Genomic DNA, 26791 nt, shown 5'->3' on the forward strand with positions numbered 1-26791 from the left:
CTTCTATTTTGGTCAGGTCTCCCTTGTAAAAGAGATTGCTGATCTCAATGGGACTAACCGGGTAAAATAAGGGTTGTATAAAATAAAATAAGACCTCACAAAATGAGAAAAGCCATCACCACCATACTCTCAATTAAAAATTCTGCCAAGAAATGAAATGCAGTGTCCGAAATCCTGTCATCTCTGCCACACCCAGTGTGTGTGTGGGGGGGTGTGTGTGCATGTTCTGCATTTGTGGTGTGTGTGTGTGTGTGTGTGTGTGTGTGTGTGTGTGTGTGTGTGTGTGTGTGTGTGTGTGTGTGTGTGTGTGTGTGTGCGTGTGTGTGTGCATGTGCTGTGTTTGTGTCAAGGTGTGTGTGTGTGTGTGTGTGTGTGTGTGCGCGCGCGTGTGTGTGCGAGCGTGCCTGTGTGTGAGGGATGAGGAGAGAGGAGGGGTTAGATGGGTTAGATATCCATGGCAATGGTGACGTCCTCTCCCTTGCTCTAATCAGGGGAAACCCCGTGCCCGCCAAAGTCTGCCTTCTTTCCCCGCGCTATCGTTCTACTGGTTATCGTTTTGAGTGATAACTCTACGACGCTCTCAATACTGAGTTATCATTGGGCGAAGGCGATATTGGAAACGCCTTTCAGTCAGGGTTGGTTGAAGGCGTGCAGTTTTTCTTTCACCCAGAGCTGAGAGCTTACACGGAGTGGCAGCCCGGAACCACCTCAAGGTTGGAAAGGAAATTAACTGCTTCTTATTCAGCAAGATATATCTGATCAATGACACGTTTGGATGTGTAGGTGATGATATTGAAACTCAAGTTAGGATATGGCTATCCGTTTTGTTGAGAAATCGCTACGTTGTCCTCCTTTCATATGACTGCGCAGCACAACCACCAGCCAGCCAGCAAGAGGGCACGCCAGAGCGAAAGGGGCGTCTCACGGGGTATCCAAGCTAACATTAGCTTGCTAACGTCAATTTGTAGACTAGGCTGTACTAGTCGAAGTTCCCTAAATTGCCGGTTAACGTTAGCTACATACTATGGAAGCTAAATTAGTGTACCGCTACATTATTGTAGTGTGTGGTTTCACTGGCACGACGATAAGCAAATTCGCTTAAACGTTTGGAATTGTAGCTAGCTAACGTTAGAGCTGCCTGGAATTAATGTGGCTAACCTAGCAGGCTAGCTACGATCGGTGGTCAAGCATCATCGTCCTCTGCGGTTGGTTAGTGCTAGCTAGAGAACTGGACGACTTCAGAGCAGTGTTTTATTAGCCTAGGTGTTCAACCAGACGCTCTATAACGTTAGCGTTCTGTAGGTTTTATGACTGTCTCGCTATCTTACGATAACTAATTGTATTTTCCCTTCTTTTTCCAGGTGCTCTGCAAGGATTACGTTACCTAGCCAGTCACTATAACATTAGCTACATCTTCTTGCTCATACGATTAGTTTAACCCCAGGCTTGATTAACGTTACCGGTTGTCTCATTTCCCCCTTGGACTCGAGAGTAAATTGCGAGCAGAGTTTGAACACAACACATAGACATGGATAAAACGGAGCTGATTCAAAAAGCCAAGCTGGCCGAACAGGCAGAGCGTTACGACGACATGGCTTCATCCATGAAAGATGTAACTGAGCAGGGGGCAGAGCTGACCTGCGAGGAGAGGAACCTGCTGTCAGTCGCATACAAGAACGTTGTCGGAGCCCGGCGGTCAGCATGGAGGGTCATCTCCGCCATCGAGCAAAAGACAGAGGGCAGCGACAAAAAGCTTGAGATGGTCAAGGAGTACCGGGAGAAGGTGGAGTCGGAGCTGCGAGACATCTGTAACGATGTTCTGGTGAGTGTTTCGTCAAGGCTGCTCGAATGAGCTGCCCTTGACAATAGCAAGGCTTGCGGATGAGTTTTAATTTAGCCATTTCACCCTGTTTTCTTCCCGGAAAATAGCACGTAGACCACGAGGTGGTAAAATGAGACCATCTCTAGGCCTGGGGAAACAAATCGCAGAGGGGTACTTTGGGGTATAAAAAGTAACGTGATATTCCCAGTTACATGTTATTCTCATTCTTCCATGTTTTCAGTGAGGTGTTGTATTCACGTGATGGTGAGACGATGGGGATGCGGATGTATCCGAGATTGAAAATGTCCTCATCATTTGACTTCCATCATCTAAAGCAGCAACCATTAATTCGTTGTGACATTTTGACAAACAGTGTGGCTGACTGACAGTAAGGGCAGTACATTGTATCAACATGGTGAAGCAGTATGTCCCTCGATTCATGGACTTTGACATTGCAGTCACAGTCGCTGTGATGTCTGTCTGAAACTGCAGAAAGGCTGCACCAATTGATTCTCGGAGTAGTGGTGCAGTGGAATGACCTACCCTCTTCATTCACAGCCCAGAATCAATAGATCTGTTGCAGGCAGGAAGGCTGCACCTTTTTCCCCACCCGTTTGAAAAAAGATCCCTGAATACCTCATTAGGGATTATCAGTCTGTGTCAGTCAGAGAGAGTGATGGTCATCATGGCTAAGAAGCTGTTAACATTAGGGGCTTCGGCTCCAGATAGAAGGAGGTTGTTTAGCGTGAATCTGATTGGCTGCCTGCCGGGGTTTGAGATGCCCGGTTAAATGAGGCAGAACAGTTTGAACAGTTGGTTTTACTGTACCTCACCTAGACTGTACTGCTGCAGCTCTTTTGGACTTGTCTCAGTGCAAGTGACTGTTCTGATCCTGGTCTTTATTGGTGCATTGTACTAATTTGGCCATCCGCCATCTAACTTCATTCCCATTGGCTTTTATTTTTAAGTTCTCCCCCTTCCTCCTGCCACATTGTTGTGAATGAGATCGTTGGTAGATTAGTGGTGACAACTACGACTGTTCATTGGCAGCCTTGGGGGGTGGACCCTGTGGCCTTTGCTGTTCCCACCCACGTCTTGTCACACGGGGGCCTTGTGTTCGCTGGAAGTCCCCTATCTGGCCTGTTTACTCCTGCTGTCTTATCTTCTGTCACTATGTGAAAGTTTACCATTGCACCTGCAGGCTTTGATTGGGTGTGGCCATGGTGACGGCACCTGTCGTTTTGCTCAGATTGGGTACAGTGGCCCCCTAGTGTTCATTATAAACATCCACACATAACCAAGGTAGGTTATATGGGTGGGACGACCAAACTCATCACTGACTCTCAGTCTCTCCCCAGGCTGAACAACAGACTGGATACTGGAAGGTGTTAATCAGTAATGCTGCCTGTATGATACCCTGATGTGCTTTGTGGAAGCGTTGAGTGATACTGGTCTGGTGTCATTCACTGTGCTTGTGCTTACCCTACCGGCTTACTGCGTGACTCGGCGCGTGTTTAGGTTAACTGTATCCTCTATTGTCACCCTGTCCAGCGGCACAATAGCCCTGAGCGGAGGAAGTATGTGTGTATCGTCGCCACGCTATAAATAGGGCAGAGATATTAGTCCTGTTGGTGGATTAAGAGATGTTTGTGCAAAGCTTAGCTGCATTGTTCAACTTATACCCTCTGTGAACAGTGGGACGTCCTGAACATCAGGGCCCCATAGGAAAGGGGTTGGTGGAGCCATTAAAAACCCAGGCCATAGAATCTAATGCACATCCTCCACACTCTCGGAGAGGAAGAGTGCTGCTGAGTGGAAATGGACTACCTCATTACTTAAGCCCCATTTACTGCTGCTAACTCCTGCACACAGTGACAGTTGGTGTGTGTGTGTGTGTGGCGGGGGGGGGGGGGGTTCCCACTGGTTTCCTGTCAAAGGGTGAACTCGTATTTTCATTCACACAATGGCAAGAGGAAGAAGGACGAAGATAAGCAGAATATGCACGTGGGACTGGTATTAGGCACTGGTCTGTGTCCACATATTCAGTTTATCTATTACTTATTTATTTGTATCTGAGTAGTAAAAGAGAGAATAACTATACCAGTGGAAGCTCGTATCTGGAGCACCCTCCATTTAAAGCCGATCAACAGTAATCCAGATGGGGTCCATCTTATGGGGCCCCTTTGATCCGGCCTGTGTTGGGAGTGGCAGTCTGTGCATTTGTAACTGCCTAGCAAGTAAGGCAGGCACACATCTGTATAGCCGATGTGCCTATAGACTCCACCATGAGAGCTGCAGCCCTGACCCTGATGTTCATCCAGGACACAGCGTTGGCTCCCGCTGAGCGCGCTCTCAAGACAGCTGTGTGCTCTTAATTCCACACAGGCCATCTGGTAGACGCCTTGTCAGGTCCCCTTGGGACACTGCGCTCTCTTATTACATTCTCCAGTAAGGTACATGTGTTGGTGCATTGCATTTGTCACATTATCGGATGGTTGGGTTACCGAACATGATTTGTGCGGCCTACAGCAGGCCTTTGAGCCCATAGGAAAAGACAGGATACTGGCTTGCTATTTTCTCAAGCTGATCATTAATGATACCCTCAGATGCGTTGCCCAGCCTTTGGGGTCGCACACATGCAAACCCGTACTGTTGGTATGACCTCTGCCAAGGATGCACTAATGGCTCTCTAGCAGTGATGGTGTTAGTCTATTGTATGTGGCCCTGCATCCTGTCCTTCAGGTGCTTGGGGAGGTCAGTGGCTTGAGCTAGTGGTGCAGAGGGAGAGCCATATTGGCTGAACGCGGGGGGGGGGGGCTGGCTGGCGACAGGACAGCCCCGCCCCGCCCTGGTTCCCGCTCGCATCTGTCTTGTCGGTCTGTCTGAGCATGTGTGTGGTGAGGCGGCAGAAGGTGTACACATTCCTCCTCTCGCGCTCCACAAAGACTTCTGTCTACAGCAGGGGAAAACTGGCCAGGGACAAGACAAAACAGGCAGAGATACGAGAATGTAGCGAAATAAGTGAATGTGGAGTAACTCAATGAGTCCTAGGCTAGTGTGTTGGCTTGTAGAGCTGAGTAAGCAGGCCGTCTCATTTCTGAATGTGTGCTGTTCTATTTTAACCTTTTAAAATGCTCAGTTGGAGCTGAATGGCTGCAGTTTAGAGAGGCGGTGTATGTGTGTGTTTGGGTGTGCACTGTAGTCAAGAGTGCCTCTCTAAGGATGTTTGTGGTGATGTCTTGAAGAGGAAGCTGTGGTCAGCCCTGCCCTGTTCCTGGGTTAGCGGCACTGCTTTCTGAATATGCAGCTTACTCAGTCTAGTGGTGACATTCCCCATTGCACATTCCTACAGTTGTTGTGGTCTAGCTGTTGGTAGGCTGGCAGGTTTAGTTGTTAGTAGTAGCTAGTAGCTACTAATCTGGTATTAACTGCCTTTTGTGATTTTAACTGCTGCCGTAAGGCCCTCTCTTTGGTTGAGTTCCCTGCGGTTCAGCCCACGAGCCAGATTAAGCAGCAGTAATATCGTCACTCTCCTCGCCATGCTGACCTCACTGGAGGCAGGAAGGATGTTAACTGTGAGGCCCACGGCAGCAGCTACACGTGGCGTCTTTGCAGTGCAGTTGAGCAAGTGTCAGCGTGCTAACGCAGGAAGGCAGGAGTACACATTAGTTGTAGCGGCGTTCTGTGTATGTAATTTCCACCACAACCTGTTTATGTGGTGCGTCTGAGACCTGTTTGTGTGGTGCATCAATCTGAGACCGAGGAGTTTGAAACCAAGGTTATATGCTAGATTGTCTAGTGGTGGTTACATTTCACACTAGCCTTGTTACCGCTGTCTTAGATAGTGTCCTTGTCACAGCCAAAGTCTTTTGTTAAGCCTGTATTATTTGGAACCCCATTTTTGAAACCTTCTAAATAGGTCATCTTGCACCTCTGGCCACAAGGAAGGAGTCGATCACATTTATGGGTGGTGCATAATCCAGATTTTTAGGTCCCACCATTCCTCTACTAGCCTGACACTCACTTAATTGCCATTTCGTTTCACTTCATTATTCAGTCTGAACAAGCTTTAATTGCAGCCATTTTGGGCATTGCTAATGAGTCCTCAGCGATTAGTTCATCCCCTAACCAATCACAGCGTTTGACATCATTACATTACATTACATTACATTGCATTCAAAAGACGAGGATTGGCCTTGTTGAGATTCCAACCGAGAAATCACTCTGGACCAGAGCTTTTCCAGACCCTGTATCACGTTTTAGAAAATTAAACTGGGCATGCGATCCAGGGGCTTCAACCAGACTACTCCTCTCCCATTCTCTATTTTCCAAAAGTCATATTTTTTCATCTTTGCTTTCGGTGGTAATAAATAATATTTCCCTGCTGAACCTCTCCCTCTCTTTATCATAGTCTCATATGCTCCTTGTCATCAGAGGGGCTTGTGTTGTTGAACACCTTTATTTCTGTCTCTGTCCCTTTTGAAGCCTGCCTACAAATGAGACAGTCCCTAAGAATTCTCCCCGTTTTCTCCCACAGGGGCTTTTGAGCAAATACCTGGTTGACAATGCCCCCAACTCAGAGAGCAAAGTCTTCTATTTGAAGATGAAGGGAGACTACTACAGATATCTGGCCGAGGTTGCCTCCGGGGATGACAAGAAGGGTGAGTAAGCCTCTGCACTCCTCATGCTCCCAGAACACAAGACTTATACTAGCTTCTCTGTCCTCCCTTTAAAGTAAGCCAGGATGTCAGTAGGAGTGAGCCATCTTGTTTTCCACTGTGGTCCTCAAAGGCGTTTACCAATCGCCTACTCAAGTATGCATCAAACCATCTCAAGAAGCCCATGTTTTTTGGCTACAAGAGAATCTGTTGTATGTTTGTATGGGGCTACATCCAAACGTGCACACTTCAGGGAAGGCAAGGCTGTTGGTTTAATTCAGGCCAAGCGGGTTTGGGCTCTGAACATAGGGATGGGTGTAGGGATGGGTGTATGAATGATTTCTGCCCTGGGGTCCGACTCCCTCCTAGCCCCCCTCTGTCCCAGTGAGTCATCCCCCACTGCTGCCTGGCTGCCCGCCTGCTCTCCGTCTGTCTCCTGCTCCTCCTTCCTGCCCTCCCCCCAGTGTTGAACATAAGACAACTCACGATTAGTTCTGTAATGGTTTCCCCCGTACAGCCCGGGCCTCTGTCCACTGTAGAGGGGCTGAGTTGGGAGGAAGGGAGTATGTGTTCTTGGCACTACAAATAATAAGTTTCCCTTACTGGCCTCTCTGGTCCAGCCGGCAGTTATGTTGATTCATCAAGAAAGTGTCATGACCCTGTTGAGACTATATTCACAAAAGACATTACCTCATGTAGCACCCTGAATCCCTCCCGGAGGAGGTTGCAGTGGTCAGCACTGGTCAGCAGAGGGGGAGGACAGAGACCTGAATTGCCTTACTCTCTGAATCTCCACTTATACTGGGAGGCTACATGACATTACAATGTCTAGTCGCTAATCACTTGCGTCATCTCCATTTCGTTCCAGAGCCTTTGTAAATGTTGAAGTCGACTCTTGATCTAAATGTCTCAATTCGCCCCTCCACAGAAACGATAGCCAACTCTCAGAGCTCCTACCAGGAGGCGTTTGACATTAGCAAGAAGGAGATGCAGCCCACGCACCCCATCCGCCTGGGCCTGGCCCTCAACTTCTCTGTCTTCTTCTACGAGATCCTCAACTCCCCAGACAAAGCCTGTGCCCTGGCCAAGCAGGTGGATGTACACACACACCTCTACCTCTCTGTATTCTTCTCTGGGTTCATATGTGTAAATCAACCATTATGTGTGTTTGCAGGCCTTTGATGATGCCATCGCAGAGCTCGATACGCTGAGCGAAGACTCGTACAAAGACAGCACGCTCATCATGCAGCTGCTTAGAGACAACCTCACAGTGAGTAGTAGAGTACCCTGGGGCCTCACCCTGGGGCGTCCTTGGAATGACATGGGTGAAGTAGAGGCATCACATCCACACACCCACACTCACTCTACATTATTTATTCATGTTTAATATTAAACACACCATTTCCTTATTTGTTTTAAATTATAGAATTTGAGAAATTTGAGGAAATTGACTAAGATGATGTTTCTCTTCTCTCAAGCTATGGACCTCTGACAACGCAGCAGATGAGGCAGAGGCTGGAGAAGGAGGCGATAACTAGAGCACCCCCTGTCCGCCCCCTGTCCTTGACACAGAAAAAGAAAAAAAGACAGAAAAAAAAATCTTTTTACACATCTTCATTCCTTGTTGTTCCACTTGAAATTATTCTAGTAATGAAATCCCATTGTTGCCATGGAGCTGTGTGTGTGGAAATTCAAGTTGTTTTAGTTTTCACCGTTGGCTTTTGGTATGAAGAGAGAAAATTAATTTAAAGTATATCTCCATTCCTGAGTTTGCGTTCGTCCTGGCCTCCCTGATGTGCGGTTTCTGCTGTAGAAAGGTAGTACGAGCTTCACCTAACATCCAACTGTAAGACACGAGAGACTGATAATACAGGAAGTGTGTGCGTGTGTGTGCGTGTGTGTGCGTGCGTGTGTGTGCGTGTGCGCGCTTGCGTGTGTGTGGGCGCATGCATGTGTCTGCAGAAAGCATTTTGCAAGCAGCTAGGGCAGTGTCGGCATATGGTCGGGGAGAGAAAGACTTCACGCCAACCTTAATTTGACAGGAATACTGTTAGGCTTCCATTGTCTCGCTGTGTTGGTCCACCAGGATGTTTGCAAGGTGAATACATCTGTAAACCCATGGTGGATCCTGAAAGCCAACCTAGTGTAGTATTTTAACACTCCTGCCACTTGTTTAGAGCTGCGGGTGCCATGATTGTCAAGCTACGTAGCAAGACCACAAGCATCTCGGTAGAACAGAAGAATCAAGATCTGTCCTTGGTCTCCTGTTGCAAAGTCTCTCCCTGTGGAAGGTCACGGTACACCCCTCCCTATAGACTATAGTTGCGGTATGCTATTCACCTCAATGTGTTACTTAGTAGCATGTCTGACAAGAAAAACGGTGGCACTTTATAAAGACCAAAATAGAAAGATTTAAATTGACAAAAAAAAAGTACATGCATGCCCATTTTTACAATGTACACTGGAATGGGAAACAATATCGCATACACAAAGTCCCACTGTTTTGTTCAATACCTTTCGTTGCAGGTTTGTGCACATGTGAGAGGGTGTTTGGTTAGTTCAGTGATTGTCATTAGAGATTCGGACCACTATTGTGTTTTGCTAATCATTGATTGTAGTCCCCAAAGCCTTGTGAAAATGTTTAATGCCCTATGTAACAGCTATGTAACATGAATAAAAAATGACATTTTATAAACCACATTTTTGTGAGTCTTTTCATGGTCGCACTATTAGTGTGATTATACGAAATGGTTATGTAATAATTCTACTGGTACCAATACCCGTGTAAGATACTGAACACATTTCAGTGCAAATGAAAATGGGGCGTAAGTGACTCCATGTTCTGTAGTTGTAAGAATATCACAGTTCAGTTGCACCATAAAGCCCAGACATAATATTAATAGACCTGTTGAGACTGCTGAATATAGCAGGCTTTAAAACCATCACACCAGTAGCCTGCCTAATATTACCCACCACCTCAGTAACAGAATGTAGACAGTAGGCTACATGTTGCATAGAACCTCACTGTACAAGTCCTGACAGAAGAAGAGGGGGTTTATTGCTTAGGTTTGTAAACGGAGCGTATTGAAACGCCACAATTAATTGAATGGACATGTTTTGACGTTGAGATGAGACATCCAGCTTTAAAATAGAGATGCGCAGATGCCGCTCAGTTTGCAATCCCTTCACGAAAGCTTTATCATTCTTACGTAAGAGCTGATGACTACAAGGCCACACTTTTATCATGTTCCTCCGAACAGGCTAGGCTAACCCATGCAATTCCCAAACTACAAAATACCGAAGAGGATGAACGACAGCGACTTGCGCTGGAAATTTGAAGTATGATGATATGCCCTTTTTACAGTAGCCACACTTCCGTCATTTTACAGATTTTTTTCTACACTTTATACTAGCCTACTTCCGGATGTGCGCTCGCTCTCAACACGCTACATTGGTCGCTCATTACAGAAACACCAAATCAGTTTTAACTCGGCTACTATTCTACACGTTTTGTTACATTGACTCTATCGAATTTGTTACATTGTCGGCTATGTAAACTTTCACAAAAAGCAGTTGTCAAGAGGAGAAAATCGCCCAGAAGAATTAGAGAAAACTATCCAACCGAGGGATACCAGGTTTTTACAATTAAATTCAATAATAAATGTCGACATGAGACTACTCTCTTTATTTTTATTTTCTTTATTTTTAACTGACGGGGAAACAAAACCGCCTACCGATGCTGAAGACCGCGAACATGGTAAACTTGATTTCCGTTAAACTGCAGATTATGAATGACTCTTCAGTTAAAATACACTTACTGCAACATTCTCTACAGCTGCATAGCCTAGCTTCCGTTATTGTAGGCCATATCTATGGTGAGAATAAATAAAACAATTTCCTCAAAGTTAAATAACTAAATTCAGCTGTCATGTTTATAGTTATTTACTTGAACTGAGATCAAACCAGTAAAATCCTTATTGGACCAAAGGCTGGCCTTTTAAACTGGTGAAATACAGTAATTTAATAATAATGTTCCTAATGCCCCTCATGTGATTTCCATCTCTTACAGATGCCCTCAGGTCCATGCTGACAGAATTTGAAGTCTTGTCCCTTGCCAGTCTCCAGACCCACTCTGTCCGAAGGAGGGATATTCAGACACACACCCATGTGGAGAGACTGCTCAGCTTCACAGCCTTGCAGAGGTAGACCACCAACTCAGCTCAAAGACCTATCCACCATTTGGCAATGTAGGCTAGTGTTCCAGACCAGAATCAAGTACTGTTTGCTAATACTGTCAAATACTTTCCCATAAGTGCCAAATGAAACACAACTCAATTACTTTTGAACATTTTCATTGACCAATGTAATTCACCCAGATCAGAGTGTTATACAGTCTTTTCTACTATAGCTGCACTAATTGTTTTAATTCACATGAGCATTGTAGTTGATCTACAAATGTATTGTCTGTTTTCAGGCGTTTCAAGCTTTACCTGAGGACAAACACTGAGCTGTTTACAGAGGACTTCAGGGCTGTGTTTGTGGATGAGCATGGCAGAGAGGAGAGGTACGAGGTCAACAGACAGAACTTCTTCACAGGACACGTCATTGGTAAGACACTACAGGCTGGGCGAAAAAAACAAACAGAAAGTTGTAACTGGGCCTTTAATTGTCTTGTGCTGTATGCCTGCCTACTTATTATAGTCTGCTCTTCCTGTCACAGCAACACTAACCCATTTCTATCCTTCAAAGGAGAGGAGAACTCTCGAGTGCAGGCGCACATTGATGATAATGAATTCTCCGCTCACATCCTCACTGACGAGGCAGAGTACAACATAGAGGTATGTTGTGATTTCATCAAGCAAGAACCATGAGATATTGGTGTACTGACACAGAGAAAAATGTCTGTCCACTTGGCTTTCAAACAAAGCTTTTGTCCTCTCTCTCTCTCTCTTTCTCTCTGTCTGTCACCCCCCCATTCCTCTCCCCAGCCCTTGTGGAGGTTCACAGAGACGCCCCCTGATGGCCGTCTGCTGGTATACCGCTCTGAGGACATCAAGAACATCAGCCGGTTAGGCTCGCCCAAAGTCTGCGGCTATGTGAACACCGACTCCAATGACCTACTGCCCGAAAGCATGAGATCAGCCCTGCTGGAGGAGGAGGGTGGGGAGGGAGAGGGTGAGTCAGAAGCCCTTTTCACATATCTCTGGACAATGTGCGAATCGATCACATCCGCTCATTCTCCAGAGTTGCCCTTTCACACATGTACAGTAGCACACAACAGGAGATTGTCCATCTCAGAAGTGTGCTCACATACTGTAAATATTCCCTTTGGTTTAGGCGAGGGGTAGAGAGTGCAGGAGGCAGGACATGACGCAAATTATATATTTTAAAATTAGGTGAAATCAATGACAACTTATCTTCAAAAAGTTACATTTTCATTTCAAATATGTCTCACATTCTACTGTGGCTACCTTTCAACGGTAGCCGATGTGCTTAAAACTATAAACTGTATTCAAATAACTTCCTCAATATATATTGCAGCATAAATTTAACAACATCAAGGCATACGTAGTGTAGGTGTCTTCTTGGACACTGACGTATGTTTTCCGTTTCGTGCTTGTAACAGCTTGTTATTAAGAACAGAAAACAAGGAGAGACTGAAACATTTTGGTGCCATGGAGAGAGGCTGCGTTCGCTCCACTCGTGGCAGAACAGAGACTTTTTATAATGATGATGCAGACACCCTTGTTGGGCTGTTTGTTCAGTTAAATTCCTTTAACGCGGAATGATCAGGGAATTGGAATGAACCTTCTACAGCCCGGTATTTGATTGTAGGATTCAAGTCAAGCGCTAGGCTATCTCCCCTCTCTCTCCCCCTCCCTGCTCTGACCAGCCAGGCACACACGCACGCACGCACGCACGCACGCACGCACACACACACACACACACACACACACACACACACACACACACACACACACACACACACACACAACCCCTCTCTCCCTTGCTCCTGACATTCCCCTCTCCTTCTCTCCCTCACTCCTCCTCACCTACCACCAGACACATGCTCTATTGTTCACCCTACTTGTTCTGATTCTGATTCTGATTTTCGGCTGTTTGTATTCTTCCGGTGTCGGGCACAGGATAATCAATTCACCCACTCACTCTATGAACTATCTGGACAATGACCTGCCTATTCACGCAGAATGCATATGTGTTACAAGGGAGCTAGGTGGCTAGATTCTGGTGGAACTGATTAGGATTTTAGCGTTCTCTTCCCATAGAGAGCTCCTCTGTTCGATTTTTTTTGTAGGCACTGATCAGTGATTTGAGCAAATTGAATTGTTCATCATATGTCTTACTCGTGTTTGTGAAGTATCTATCCCAGTGCGTTTTTCTGATGTGGTCAGCAGGGTGATGGAAGCTCCGTTTCCCAAATGTAGAAACATTTCTATATCCTGTACCTGAGGACTGGCACACACCACAAATAGTGACTACCTCAACTAGTGAATAAAAGTTTTGAACCAGTGTTTGAATGTATACATTCAGTTAGTTCCACAAGGTCCTCTTACGGCAGGAGCTTGTGGTCTCATGCGTGTCTTATTTCCCTCAGTCAATTTGTTGGCCTTAACCGTCACACTCACAGCAATGTTTTAATTAATTATTCATGGAAGGTTAATTATGAGGCAGCTCTGATGGGAGAGATGTGATGATGACATAATTACAGAGGCTGTGGATGGGGGGGGGGGTTCTCTGTGTATTAACGCTTGTCTCCTCTCCTCCCTCCCTCCCTCCCCTCTCCTCGTCTCTCCTGTCATCCACAGAGCGTGTGGTCAGAGGGAAGCGCCAGGTCCACGACCACAAGAAGAACACGTGTCCCCTGCTCCTGGTGGCCGACCACCGCTTCTTCAAACACATGGGCCGCAGCGAGGAGAGCACCACCCTCAACTACCTGGTGGGGGCAGTGTTCGCAGCGTTGGACCTCTAACATAGCAACAGGGATCTCACTCTATTCATTTCCACCTCTGTCTCTCTGGGCTCGCCACAGATTGAGCTGATCGATCGCGTGGACGACATCTACAGGAACACGTCGTGGGACGAGGAGTTTAAAGGCTACGGTGTCCAGATCCAGCAGGTGAGCATGGCGAGACACCGCTTATATGTCGCAGATCATTGGCTATGGACGGGGGGTCACTCATCAGTCGCCAAACTATCCCATCCAGATCATCATAGAGAAGGGTCCCACCCCCGTGCCAGCTGGAGGCGCCCACTTCAACATGGCGGGGAGCCCAGTGGCGGGTGAGGATGTCTGGGAGGTCAAGACGCTTCTGGAGGTACAGTAAGCTATATGTCCCGTCGTCTTGAGTTTCAACCGACGACCGCATGACGCGGTTAAACCACACTGTTCTTCCTTTCTCACGTTCGCAGCAATTCAGCTTGGACATTGCCAACCATGCGTCCAACGTGTGCCTGGCTCACCTGTTCACCTACCAGGACTTTGAGGGGGGGACCCTGGGGCTGGCGTACGTGGCCCCCTCCAGACAGGGGATCCCTGGGGGGCTCTGCTCCGAGAGTAAGACCCTGTGAGAAACACTTTTTATCTCTGGAGTTTCCCATGATGCATTTCTGGTGACATTTGCCCCCCCCTCCCCTCAACCCCCAGAGTGCCCTCCGCCATCAACCGAGCATAGAGCCAACCAGCCAGCCATCTACCTCAACACCGGGTTAACCAGCACCATGAATTATGGGAAGACTATTCTGACCAAGGTACGTTGCGCAAACTAAAGGGAGCCGGAGAAATGTTTCTTTCAAACAATCATCCTTTCAAGCACCTGTTGGCATAGTTCTGTCTGTAATTTATGAACCAGGCTGCACTAATCTGACCTAGTCTAATCTGACCTAGTCTAATCTGACCTAGTCTTATCTGACCTAGTCTAATCTGACCTAGTCTAATCTGACCTAGTCTAATCTGACCTAGTTTTATCTGACCTAGTCTTGTCTGACCTAGTCTAATCTGACCTAGTCTTATCTGACCTAGTCTTGTCTGATCTAGTCTAATCTGACCTAGTCTTGTCTGATCTAGTCTAATCTGATCTAGTCTAATCTGACCTAGTCTTATCTGACCTAGTCTTGTCTGATCTAGTCTAATCTGACCTAGTCTTGTCTGATCTAGTCTAATCTGATCTAGTCTAATCTGACCTAGTCTTATCTGACCTAGTCTTGTCTGATCTAGTCTAATCTGACCTAGTCTTATCTGACCTAGTCTTGTCTGATCTAGTCTTACCGCGTGTCCCTCAGGAGGCAGACCTGGTGACCACCCACGAGCTGGGGCATAACTTCGGGGCGGAGCACGACCCCGACAACATCCCTAACTGCGCCCCCGGGGAGGACCAGGGAGGGAAATATGTCATGTACCCCATAGCCGTGAGCGGGGACCACGGCAACAACAAGGTACAGCCCTCCGCTCACCTCGCTATGTAGCGCCGCATGCTTTGACAGCACCTTACATACCGCCATTATATGCTACTGAAACGTAAGTAAACTATTACAATTGTGTCGGTGTCAACGACAACGTATTGTCCTCCTCCCTGACCTGTCTAATGTGAAGTGTGACAGCGACCGATCTCATTAATTAGCAGCATCTCTTTATTATAACGTTGCTGTTGTCGCGGTCCGTGTCCCCCAGCTGTTCTCCAACTGCAGCAAGATGTCCATAGTGAAGCGGTTGAGGGCCAAGGCGCCGGGCTGTTTCAGGGAGAAGAACAGCAACGTGTGTGGGAACTCGCGCGTGGAGCAGGGCGAGGAGTGTGACCCGGGGCTGCTGCACATCAACAGCGACCCCTGCTGCACCTCGGGCTGTAAGCTCCGCCCCACGGCCAAGTGCAGGTGGGTCTGGGGGCGGGGCTGACGGGATAGTCGCTGCGGGCTCCAGATATTGTGTGAGGATGCCGTGTTGTTTAAAAGGGGATAGTTTTTTTAAATCTCAAATATTATGTTGAATCGCTGCGCTCCGCATACTACATAATAGGAGTCTGTGGCACTGCTGGTGTTCTGAGGGCGTATCGACTGGTCAAAATTGAAAGAGTGACAGGTCATAGCAGCAAATGAGAGACGCTTACCCAGGTTAGATGGGCGGGGAATATCTATGGGTGGGAAAGCCTGAACGCGAAAGTCGTTACTGATTGGTTTCGCAGGGATTCCTGCGAAACCAATGAATTGCCAGGATTTTAGCACCAGATCTTTGCATGAAGTGTCCCAGACCCATAGAGAGATCTGCAGTGTGCAGTAACGTAGTTAGCGTAGCTTACGTAGCTTATCAGCGAAAGAACTCTCATGGGTCTGGCATTGAGACTAAAAAGAGGATGACTGAATGATGCTGTGGGACCACTACTTGGTTGACATTGCCTTATCATATTGACAAACTATCTCTCTCTCTGTCTCTCTCTCTGTCTGTCTGTCTGTCTCTTACTCCATGTCTGTCTGTCTCTCTATCTGTCTGTCTTTCTGTCTCTCTCTCCCTCTGTCTCTCTCTCCCTCTGTGTCTCTCTCTTTTCCTGTCTCTCTCCATGCCTCTGAGTGTAGTGACAGGAATGATGCGTGTTGTAAGGACTGTCAGTATGAGATCAAGGACAAGGTGTGCCAGGAGCCCATCAATGCCACCTGCAAGGGCAGGTCCTACTGTACAGGTGAGCCCTGCCAACAATGAAGAAGAACCTGAATGATAGAGAACCAATCTTACTCTAACCCATTTTTTCGACCGAGTGGGCCAGCTAACACTTGGGAGCTAACACCATAACAGAATAAGCCATACCTTAAACTAGCTTCCTTCATTATTGTGTGCCTTTTCAGACCAAAATGTCTGATTCCAGGTTCTCTATGTTGTTGTGTGTTGTCTGACGTTTTCCCTGACAAGGAGAGAGCAGTCACTGCCCAGTCCCGGAGAACGCAGCCAACAAGACGGTGTGCCTGGACAACGGCGAGTGTCGGGGCGGAGTGTGCATCCCCTTCTGCGAGGCCATCTTGGACCTGACTTCCTGCGCCTGCAACGGTAACCATCGCTCAGCCACCGCTCTTTGAGTGAACTGTTCCTTTAAATGCATAATTTCTGTCAGTGTCTGAGTGTATTACCACTTAGCCTGCACTTGGCAAGCTCAATAAAGGGAGATTTACATAACCTCAACATTGTGACATTTTTGTGTGTTATTTACTTTTCTTCTCCCGTGTCTCCGTGTTGCGTTCTTTTCCAGACACCAACTCGTCCTGTAAAGTGTGCTGTCGGAGTGCGAGAGGAGTGTGTGCTCCCTACCAAGACAACAAGGAGGACTTTGTCTATCTCCGCAAGGGCAAACCTTGCACCGTGGGCTTCTGTGATGGAGCAGTAAGTCCTATAGTTTCCCTACGTTATCCGGCTTCATGGTTGGATTCAGAAGTAACCAGGATGTGATGGTGTTTTCAGGGGAAGTGTATGAAGCAGGTGCAGGATGTGATCGAGAGGCTGTGGGATTTCATCGACAAGCTGGACATCAACACCTTTGGGAAGTTCCTGGCTGACAACATTGTGGGCTCAGTGGTGGTCTTCTCTCTGTTCTTCTGGGTGCCCCTCAGCATTCTGGTCCACTGTGTGGTAGGTGCCCATACATACTGCCTGACTAAAATGGTTGGTGAATTTGCTATTTATGTCTAACATCTCTTTGTGAATTTTAGGATAAGAAAATCGACAAGCAATATGAACAGACCACCAAATCTCTATTTTTCCCAAGTGTAAGTACTATATATTTTTTGACATTTTACCGTTGTCATGAGGGTATCTAACCTATCTCACTGACAGCCTGTCTGTGTGTCTCTAGAACGTAGAGTTACTGAGCAGCCTGGAGTCGGCCTCTGTGCGCATCTTCAAACCCCCTGCTCCCTCATCCATGCTTCGCTTCCCGGCCTTTGGCCCCCAGCAGACCAGCACTCCCCCAATCCTTGTCCAAGCCCCGCCCACCCATGCCCAAGCCCACGCCCAAGCCCACACCCAAGCCCACGCCCAAGCCCAAGCCCAAGCCCAAGCCCAAGCCCACACCCAAGCCCAAGCCCACACCCATGCCCAAGCCCACGACCAAGCCCACACCCACACCCAAGCTCCATCTCCCGCCACTGCTTTAGCCTCGGCCCCCAGCCCCAGCCAGGCCCCCCTGGACAGCCCCCGTATGGGCACCATCCAGGAGGACCCCAGCTTTGATTCCCACCTGGACGAGGAGGCCCTGGAGGACTTTCCCCTGCCGGGAGGCTCAGTGTCACGCTCCTTCGAGGACCTGACAGACCACCCCCTGGCCGCACGCAGTGACAAGGCCCTGTCCTTCAGACTGCAGAGACAAGCTCACCTCAACAGCAAGGAGACGGAGTGCTGAGAGAGACAGACTGAGAGAGGGAAAGAGAAAGGGAGCGAGAGGGAGGAGGGAGAGAGAAAAAGGATAGAGGAGAAGGAAGAGGAGGAGACTGTGTGAAGTGGAGGTTCACGCAGCACTGGAGAACAGACCACTGAGTTGGACAAGCTGGACTTGTGTAGGATACACTATGTGGGCTGACAGTTACATAATGCTTCATGTGGAGTTCAAGAGCTTTCGCTGCAAATGGGAGAAACTCCTACCTACAGGGTTGAGTAATCAGTAATAAGAGATCAGAGGTTTCTGAGCAGTTTGATATCAGGTTTTAGAAACACCTCCATTGCACACACAATCGTATCAAGAACATATCACCAGCACTATGTAATAGCAGCTTGGTTTAATAAGATTTTAATTTAAATATTTCAGCAATAACACCATCTGACCTGACTTAGTTGGTGACAACATGTTACCTCTGTGGACAGGGGACTAGCACCGTGTCTAACATGAATAAAAAGCACATACCTGGCTTCCTTGTTACAAGTTACAAAACTAGCATTGCGTTTACTCTAATTTTTGGAAGCCATACATGCAGTCAGTATTACAGCGACTCCATGTGCTGAATGTAACTGGGAGGTAATTTGGTCTCAATGCAATATTTCTTGTCTGGAAGCATTTTTGATACCATTTCTAGTCTTTATGACTTAATCATAATCAGAAGATTTTCTACTGTACCTGCTTTTAACAGTCTCACGCAATTAAGAAAATGCTGCAACTCATTCAAGCAGTCCTTTGACCCTACCGATAGTGCCTTATATATGTGTTGTAATAATGTTATTGTATTGATTCTATGATGTAATGTTACTCTCTGCTCTATTATCTGCCATATATTGTGATGTATAAAGTTTTGTGTTGGAACACGTTTGCCTTTGCCACTGTTTAGAGCTATGCAGGGCTCTGCCAGTGTTTGGACATCGTCATGCACTGTGATGTAATAACGTACTGTATTTAATACAGTGTATTGTGATGTATTGTGGTTTGCCGTACATTGTGATGTAATAATGTAGCCTACCCTAATGTGCACTCCCTTTACCTCAGCTGGCTATATTAACCCTAAAGCTCGTCAGGGTATATTGTACTCTATTCTAATGCATTGTCTGGTTGATCACTTGACTTCTCTTATTGCCTCATTTTGAATTTTGGTGATCTATATCTTCCAAGTTTTTCACTTCAGTGACTTACTTGTAAGATGCCTGGCAGTCTTTTTTGGGACGTTAGAATATAACCATCACCAGAACACTGTGTTGCTCTTATGTTTTATAAGCTTTTATGTTGTGTCAAAGAAATTTGTACCTGTGACATTGTTCTGTTTAATTAATTTGACTATTGTTGCATATCTGCATAGCTTTACCTCACTAGGAATACTTAAATAAATAAGCACACTGCGGAGACCTTTGTTACAAATTGATTTTTTAATCAATTAATTTTGCAGATATACAGTACAAAGGCTGCAAGTCCATACTTCAAAATAAATCAATGAACGATGATGATTCCTTTGGAATCAGTGACTTTACACAAACACAAAGATTCACTCTTGGTGGAAAAAGGCAGATAAAACTACAGGGGAAATAAACTGACTGATAAATGTTCTCACAGTCACTATTTGTAAAAGTTTAAACTAAAATAAGTACATATTTATCAAATTCATCCAAGTGCACATACCATAGACAGCAGTGGACCCCACTGTAACCGTGGTGTCCAAGGGACTGCTTTCTGACAGCCAGGCTGTCCCATCAGATTCTGTTCCTCAACACCCCTTAAGGTCCCAAAGCTTTCTGTTGGGCCAACATTGCACTTTAAAATGGTGCACCTACCTAATGGTTCACATACAGCGGTGGTATTCATAGAAAAATCCACTATGATGGGACAGAGTCACTACTATGTTCTGTATGTGTGATACGTCACGGCCATTTTAACTAGAAACAAGTAGGGACTAGGGACTAGGGACAAGGGTCACAAATTAGCCTTAGCTAGAAACCCTATATGCAAAACATCTGTTTCACGTTATTGTAACTTGTTACAATGTTTTCTGCATCGTCCCTGACAAATAAAGAAATAACACAAGAAAGAGAAACGGGCCAACTTCAGTCACAGGATCCGATAAGGTTATAGGTTCTGCCACGAGGTTTGTGGGGGCGTGGCTGTAGTAGCTGCTGCCTCAGAGGGCGAGAGCTCACTGCTGGGGGCTGTGCTGAGGGCGGCGGGGCGGTGGTCAGATGACCGGGTTGAGGGCGGTGGTGATCAGATGACTGGGTTGAGGGCGGTGGTGATCAGATGACTGGGTTGAGGGCGGTGGTGATCAGATGACTGGGTTGAGGGCGGTGGTGATCAGATGACTGGGTTGAGGGCGGTGGTGATCAGATGACTGGGTTGAGGGCGTCGTAGAGGCGCTGGACGGACAGCTCCACCATTTCCCTCAGCGTCTCGTCATCAGCGCTGCCCTCCTCATACTCCACTGTCTACACACACACACAATGGAAGGAACCGTTAAGAGTGGATCGATCACACACACAAGAGAGGGTGTGTGTCTGAGACATTCACAGACTATCAATAGTGAGGGACAGCATCTCTCTCTCTCTCTCACACACGCACGCACGCACGCACGCACACACACACACGCACACACACACACGCACACACACACACAACTCACTCTGGTCTCTGGGTTGATGTATGCCGTATTCCCATCCACGGTCAGTGTTGGGTTCTTCCTGTCCTTGAAGTCCACACAGTCCTCCCCAAACATGTCTCTGTTGACATGAACCACGGTCTGTTAGTACATCATTTAGAAAGCTAACCGAGTCGAAACTTTCAACTCAATCGTCGGTATGAACACCGCCCAGCCTTGCCTGAGGTAGCTGGCTATAGCGCTGTTTATGAGAGCAGGTCAGTTTGGACCCGGCGTGGGTGGAAGCGATACACACGAGCGCTGCAGAAACAACTGGGCCACATGCCGTTAAGACCCCCTACGCTGACCCCATACGCTGACCCCATACCCACTCAAACCGGGTAAAGACATACAGCGCCAGCACATAAGGACCTACCAGGACATCGACACAGACTCAGACACAGTTGCAGACATGGTAGTTGTAGGCAGTGGGCGTTACTGTTAGTTGTGTGAGCCTAGGGGGAATAAGAGGCGTTTCTTACTGCAGCATGATCTCCAGTCTCTGTAGGAAGACGTCCATGTCCACGCCTTCCGGCTTGGGCTCCATAACTGCAGTGGGGAACGAACGAGACCCAACGTCAAGACGGCACCGGGCTAAAGCGAAGAGATATTCTTCATTACAGAAACATTAAAGAGGCCGTGTTGGGTTGCGCCCCGACTGACGTTTCTGGGCCTTGGGGTTGGACTGGACCTCCAGGACCACGGTGGTGACGGCGTCGGCGTACATGTCGTTCAGAGGGTTGGCGACCCACTGCGGCGGTCCCGGCAGAGAGAAACGATTAGTCATCACGCTTCCGTCAGGATGTATGAAATGTGTTGCATGGATAAAAGACGTGCGCGCACACAATAACACGCATGCGCGCCGACGCCCGAGCGAACGCCGGACGGCCGGTTCCTCACCTCCAACACCACCATGCCGGGCTCGTGCACCAGTGTGATGTTCTTGAAGATCCTGACAGTGATTTTATCCACTCCCTCCACCTCCTCCACCTCTCCTACGGTGACAGGAAGGAGCAAGTCAGAGGAGCACGGAGAGCCCAGAAACATGCAGAAACAGGCATCGTCTCAGACTTGCTGCGTGGAACAGTTACTCCCCCCAGGGAAGACTGGGAACAGGGATAGTAGTCAACTGATGCAGGGTGGAGGAGGGGGGGGGGTGTACCCACCGGCCAGGCTGCGTAGTTGGCTGACCAGCAGGGAGATGGGTCCTGAGTACGGGATGGCCTGGGTCTGCTTCACCGTGCTCATGGCCAGCTCTGTGTAGTCTGGAGAGAGAGAGAGAGAGAGAGAGAGAGAGAGAGAGGGGGGGTGAGATAGAGAGAAAGGGAGCAGAAGAGAGAGAGACAGAGAAAGAGATTGAGACATCTAAGAATTGCAGATACAAATGCCTGGTTTCCTGGACACAGATTAGGTACTTGTTTTAGACTAATGTCAATGGAGATTCTTCATTGAACGGGACGATAGATTAGAATCTAATGTCTGGTAAACCAGCCATAAGAATCTCACACACTGGGGGCGCCCGGTAGCTCACGGGGTAAGGCGCGCACCATATGAAGGCTAGTCCTTTGCGCGGCGGACCCAGGTTCGATTCCCGGCTCGGGTCCTGTGCCGCATGTCCTCCCCTCTCTCTCTCCCACATTTCCTGTCTCTCTACACTGTCCTATAACATTAAAGCTGAAAAGCCCTAAAAAATATCTTAAAAAAAGAAGAATCACACACACACACACACACACACACACAGGGTGTACAGTGCCACTCACTGGACAGGTCAGAGGGGGTGAGGATGTGGTAGCTGAAGTTGCGTTTCACCAGGATCCCAGAGACCCGCTGTCCCTGAGCACACTTCTTATCAGCCAGGGAGCCCATCACCTAGAGCACAGGATGACCAGAGGTCAGCTAGTACACACACACGCACGCACACACACGCGCACGCACAGACACGCTCACAGGCATGCACACACACGCTCACAGGCATGCACATACAGTAAAGCCACACACATATTGCTCTATCACGTGCAGTATGAGGGGACTTCAATTGAATCAGAGAACCATTCCCCCAGTAGGTGACTAGCCCTAGAGCGCTGTTGTTGGGGCTCGCTCACCTTGGCCAGTTTCTCTCCCCTGAAGTTGAGCGTTACGGCCTCGGTGTTGCGGGGGTTGTGCACCTCGATGTGGACCTCGTCGTTGTCCTCGTACTCTCTGATCAGAGCTGCCTTCAGACGGGCCATCTCGTTCTGCTCACCGTGGACCAGGATCTGGAGAGACAAGAGGGATACACACACACACACACACACACACACAGACACACACACACACACACCTTAGGGCTGCTGCTTATACACTACTGCAGCCAATGGGACATTTGCTATTTAACACCCAACACTTCAGTGGTTCCAGGAATTCATTCATTCAACCTATCTATCTATCTATCTATCTATCTATCTATCTATCTATCTATCTATCTATCAACCTATCAATCTATCAACCTATCAATCTATCAACCTATCAATCTATCAACCTATCAATCTATCAACCTATCAATCTATCAACCTATCAATCTATCTATCTATCTATCTATCTATCTATCTATCTATCTATCTATCTATCTATCTATCATTTAGGTATTATCATATCTTTACCACATGAGGAGGCTTCAGAGCCCTGATGAACTCGCTGGTCTGCTGGTAGTCTGTATGGGCTGAGAAGGAGATGTAGTCCACGGACATCTTCAGCTGGAGCTTCTGACCCGACATGGTGGTGATCTCCTCAGGCTCAGACATGATGTGCTGGTGAGGAACACAGGCCCAGTCAGGAGGACACCAGGTTTGTAAGAGCTAGGTTGAACCCAAGCCACGTTCTATGGTGGTTGGATAACATAAAGCTAGTGTTCTTGCGATGACTTCAGACAGTTCAGAGAATCAGTCAGAACCCAGGCACATGGAAAACGAGGGAACAAGTGAACAAAATGAATGTCCCGCAACGACGAAGGGACGTCGCAATCGGTATGCTGCGTTGCTTTGGGCTTTTTTTTTTTTACGCGTGGTGGAAACCGCGCCCACCTTGGCGAGGGTGCCCTCCACACAGTAGCCGGCGATGATGACCCCGTTCCTCTTGTCGGTGCACCAGCTCTCAAACAGCTCCCTGGACAGGCCGCTCTGCATCATCCCCGGGGACGCCATCACCACGCTAGGCCCGATGTCGTCGAAGTGGTCCATGCTCTGGAGGGGGAGGGGCCCAACAGGATAAGCATTAGCTGAGGAGAGCCTAGGACTAATTCCAATATCACAAATGGGTGTCTGAGCTTGCGATCAAAGCTACAGAAACAGTGGAGGAATTGCCGTCTGTAATGGCAGGGAACTTCAAAAAGGCCATGGGACGACAGCCAGCACACTGCCGAATTTAAACTGCTGTACAGCTCTATACGGCTCATCGATACCACATCATATCTAAATCAATATTAGTCAGCCACGTTCATCTGAGCAGTGCGGCCTACCTTGAGGTTGCTGATGTGCTTGAAGACAAAGGGGTTGTTGACATTGATGGCCTTGCGGATCTTGTCGTTCATGGCGTTGACGTAGGTCTGGTACACGGCCATGCACTTCTTAGCCAGCGATGACGCGTAGTAGATGGGGATGTCGTGGAGCTCAGGGTGGTTCTGCCAGTACTCATCTGAAGTGCGCGCATACACAGTTATGAACGTACAGACACACACAATACACACACAATACACACACACACAGATTAGAGAGGTTCAATCGTGACTAAACTGGTGTTAAGGAGCATATACATCATGCGTTTCCCTGAGTAGTATGGCGGCGGAGGGAGGAAGAGTGGCGGGCCCATCTCACCCAGGATGAGCAGCAGCTCCTGGGCTCGGCCGAGGGCAAACACGGGGATGAGGCAGCGGCCCTCTCTGTTGACAATGTCGTGGATGGTGTTACAGAACCTGGCCTCCCGCTCCTCCCTCTTCTCGTGGATGTGTGTTCCGTACGTGGACTCCTGGCGACAGACGAGAGCACCAACAGCCGGCCGTGAATGATCGTATCAGAGGAAGTATGTGAGACGCGGCCTAGAGAGTCAGTGTGAGTGGGCGCCGTGTCACTGAGCGGCCCCCCTTTGTTGTGGCTAGGTGTCCGGTGTCTGCAGTGTGCTGCGTGTTTCCTATGGAGCTCACAGTGATGAGGATGTCAGGTTTGACACTGGGGATCTCTGCGGCCATCAGATGTCTGTCCTCCTGGCGAGAGAAGTCTCCTGTGTACAGCAGCTATGTGGAGACAGAGACAAGCAGCAAACCTGTTAGCGGATTTTATCTCTCAGGGGGTCATACACAGACCTGGTGTAGAGATGGAAAGCACACAGCTGCCACCTACTGGCCAGAATAAATAACACATTGAATTCTTCAATAACAGGCTCTCTTAACAGATTTTCTTTGTCAAATAATACACTCTTCACAAATGTCCTTTTTGTGACACTAAGCAAAGACAAATCACATGAAAGCAGCATTAGTCTGTACTTCTCAAAGCCCAGCACTCACCTTCACTCCGGCTATCTCTATCATAAACATGGCGGCGCCCAGGACGTGGCCAGCATGGTAGCACCAGAACTTGATTCCCGCCACCTCCTTCACCTCGTGGAAGTTGATGGTCTCGATCTTGTCCATGCTCTCTTCCAGGTCCGTCTCCGTGTACAGCATGTCATCTGCTGAGATGTTACTGGGAACAGAGGCGTGAAGACTCGATGAGGCCGCCAGGCTCGTGACAGCAGCACCATGCAATACTCTTGATGAGCGGCCATCTTTGCATTATACAGCCTCTACGAGACTTGGTGATGGTTTCCAAAAACATCACCTACCTGACTTTGACGTAGTCAGACAGCAGCCAGCGATAAATGGCTTTGGTGGCGTGAGTCATGAAGGTCCTTCCTTTGAAGCTGGTCTTCTGGAGGAACCAAGGCAGGGCGCCACAGTGGTCCAAGTGAAAACTGGGGAGATGATAAAATGGTGAGTTTGGAGCATTCAGTTTAAAAGTCCCGCCCTCGACCACTCTGATTGGCCAGGATCCACACACCAGGGGAAACGAAACTCACTGGCTGATGAGAAGCAAGTCGATCTCAGCAGGATCTATCAGATCAATGTAGGGAAGGGCGTCCATCCCCTCCAAACCTGGATGGATTCCACAGTCCAGCTGTAGAGAGTCATCAGGTTACTTGTAGGCTAACGTTACACCTCATTCATCCAACCTCAACCAATACAATGTTATATGCTTGATGATGACAGATAAAATAACTATTTCATTACCATGATTTTTCGTCCCTTGAACTCGAGAATGATGCATGAGCGTCCCACCTCCTGCCCAGCTCCACTGGGAGAAAAAGCCATAGGTCAACCACATTATTTTGATGATAATTGTTAGCTAGCCATGACTACCTGCTAGTTCTATTTGCACTGTTCTTTTAACCAACTAGCTAGGTGATCTGTAAAGTATATCTGTAAATATACAGTGGATAGCTAACGTTATTGTCTAGCTAGCCACATTGGGGCGCGTACTAACGTTATTTCTTTTACATTGATATACAAGTATAAAAGACGTAGCTAGTACGCGTATCACTGTGGGGCTATTAGCTGACTAACGCCAGTGCACATCTATGTAGCTAGAATAGGCTAAGATGTGCATCCACTTTGCTAGCTAGCTAACGTGCTACTAGCTATACCAACTACGTTACACCTTACAGAGGCTTGATGAGCAGCTGGTCGCTCTCCTCGGCTGGTACCGTCACATCAGCTTTACGCTTTGCAGCCATGTTTCTCTAAATAGAAACAAAGAAATGGAATAAATACGATTAACTAGCTACAATAGATCATCGTTATTGTCTCCAAAAGGTTGCCTTAAAACTCGCCGCGCACGCAACCGACACTTCCGGATCCGGTCCAGCGTTAAACAGTGTCCGTGATTTGGGCAACAACCAATGTTTGCATGGTTCCGCATGATTGTCTCAACCTGCTGTTCGTTTGACACTAGCCTATTAGAGACTGGTTTAAAACACATTTATCACTCCATAATCACAACACACATTAAGTATTATAAGTAGTTTCATATGTTTTAATGGCATTTATTGAAGGGTACATTTCTTTTGATATTCGTGGTTCAAATGTCACAGCTATATTAATATACATTAATTATACAGAGTTACCCTGCAACCCTTTTAGCCAGCATCA

At 47.7% G+C, this 26791-nt stretch overlaps 3 protein-coding genes across 4 annotated transcripts; 2 read left to right on the top strand and 1 right to left on the bottom strand.

The window, feature by feature from the left end:
• Window positions 1–601: 601 nt before the first annotated feature.
• Window positions 602–9178, top strand: ywhaqa (tyrosine 3-monooxygenase/tryptophan 5-monooxygenase activation protein, theta polypeptide a). 2 transcript variants are annotated; one of them, XM_084439779.1, is made up of 6 exons: window positions 602–713; window positions 1362–1822; window positions 6360–6483; window positions 7409–7572; window positions 7655–7750; window positions 7959–9178. In XM_084439779.1, the coding sequence occupies exons 2-6, from the start codon at window positions 1529–1531 to the stop codon at window positions 8016–8018; spliced, it is 738 nt and encodes a 245-aa protein (XP_084295905.1). In that variant the 5' UTR covers window positions 602–713; window positions 1362–1528; the 3' UTR covers window positions 8019–9178. The 2 variants fall into 2 exon arrangements, with proteins under 2 accessions (XP_084295905.1, XP_084295906.1); XM_084439780.1 differs by having other exon boundaries at window positions 679–779.
• An 836-nt stretch (window positions 9179–10014) lies between these two features.
• Window positions 10015–17876, top strand: adam17b (ADAM metallopeptidase domain 17b; the record flags this gene model as incomplete). Its single annotated transcript, XM_084439447.1, has 18 exons — window positions 10015–10237; window positions 10550–10682; window positions 10955–11088; window positions 11230–11318; window positions 11469–11640; window positions 13308–13438; window positions 13532–13618; window positions 13707–13817; window positions 13912–14056; window positions 14147–14250; window positions 14782–14934; window positions 15170–15369; window positions 16066–16169; window positions 16397–16531; window positions 16731–16861; window positions 16940–17107; window positions 17188–17244; window positions 17331–17876. Exons 1-18 carry the CDS (start codon window positions 10150–10152, stop codon window positions 17874–17876), a joined length of 2688 nt encoding a protein of 895 aa, XP_084295573.1. The 5' UTR covers window positions 10015–10149.
• A 1467-nt stretch (window positions 17877–19343) lies between these two features.
• cpsf3 (cleavage and polyadenylation specific factor 3) lies at window positions 19344–26489 on the bottom strand. The gene is made up of 18 exons (XM_084439333.1): window positions 26306–26489; window positions 25874–25937; window positions 25663–25760; window positions 25429–25557; window positions 25112–25289; window positions 24752–24841; window positions 24426–24576; window positions 24071–24246; window positions 23637–23795; window positions 23217–23363; window positions 22680–22832; window positions 22338–22446; window positions 21744–21842; window positions 21478–21572; window positions 21241–21328; window positions 21060–21126; window positions 20563–20659; window positions 19344–20368 (listed from the first exon to the last, which is right to left on the bottom strand). Exons 1-18 carry the CDS (start codon window positions 26374–26376, stop codon window positions 20267–20269), a joined length of 2073 nt encoding a protein of 690 aa, XP_084295459.1. The 5' UTR covers window positions 26377–26489; the 3' UTR covers window positions 19344–20266.
• Between the last annotated feature and the right edge of the window lie 302 nt (window positions 26490–26791).

The sequence above is a fragment of the Borostomias antarcticus genome, assembly GCF_949987555.1.
Source record: "Borostomias antarcticus genome assembly, chromosome: 6".
Lineage (NCBI taxonomy): Eukaryota > Metazoa > Chordata > Actinopteri > Stomiiformes > Stomiidae > Borostomias > Borostomias antarcticus.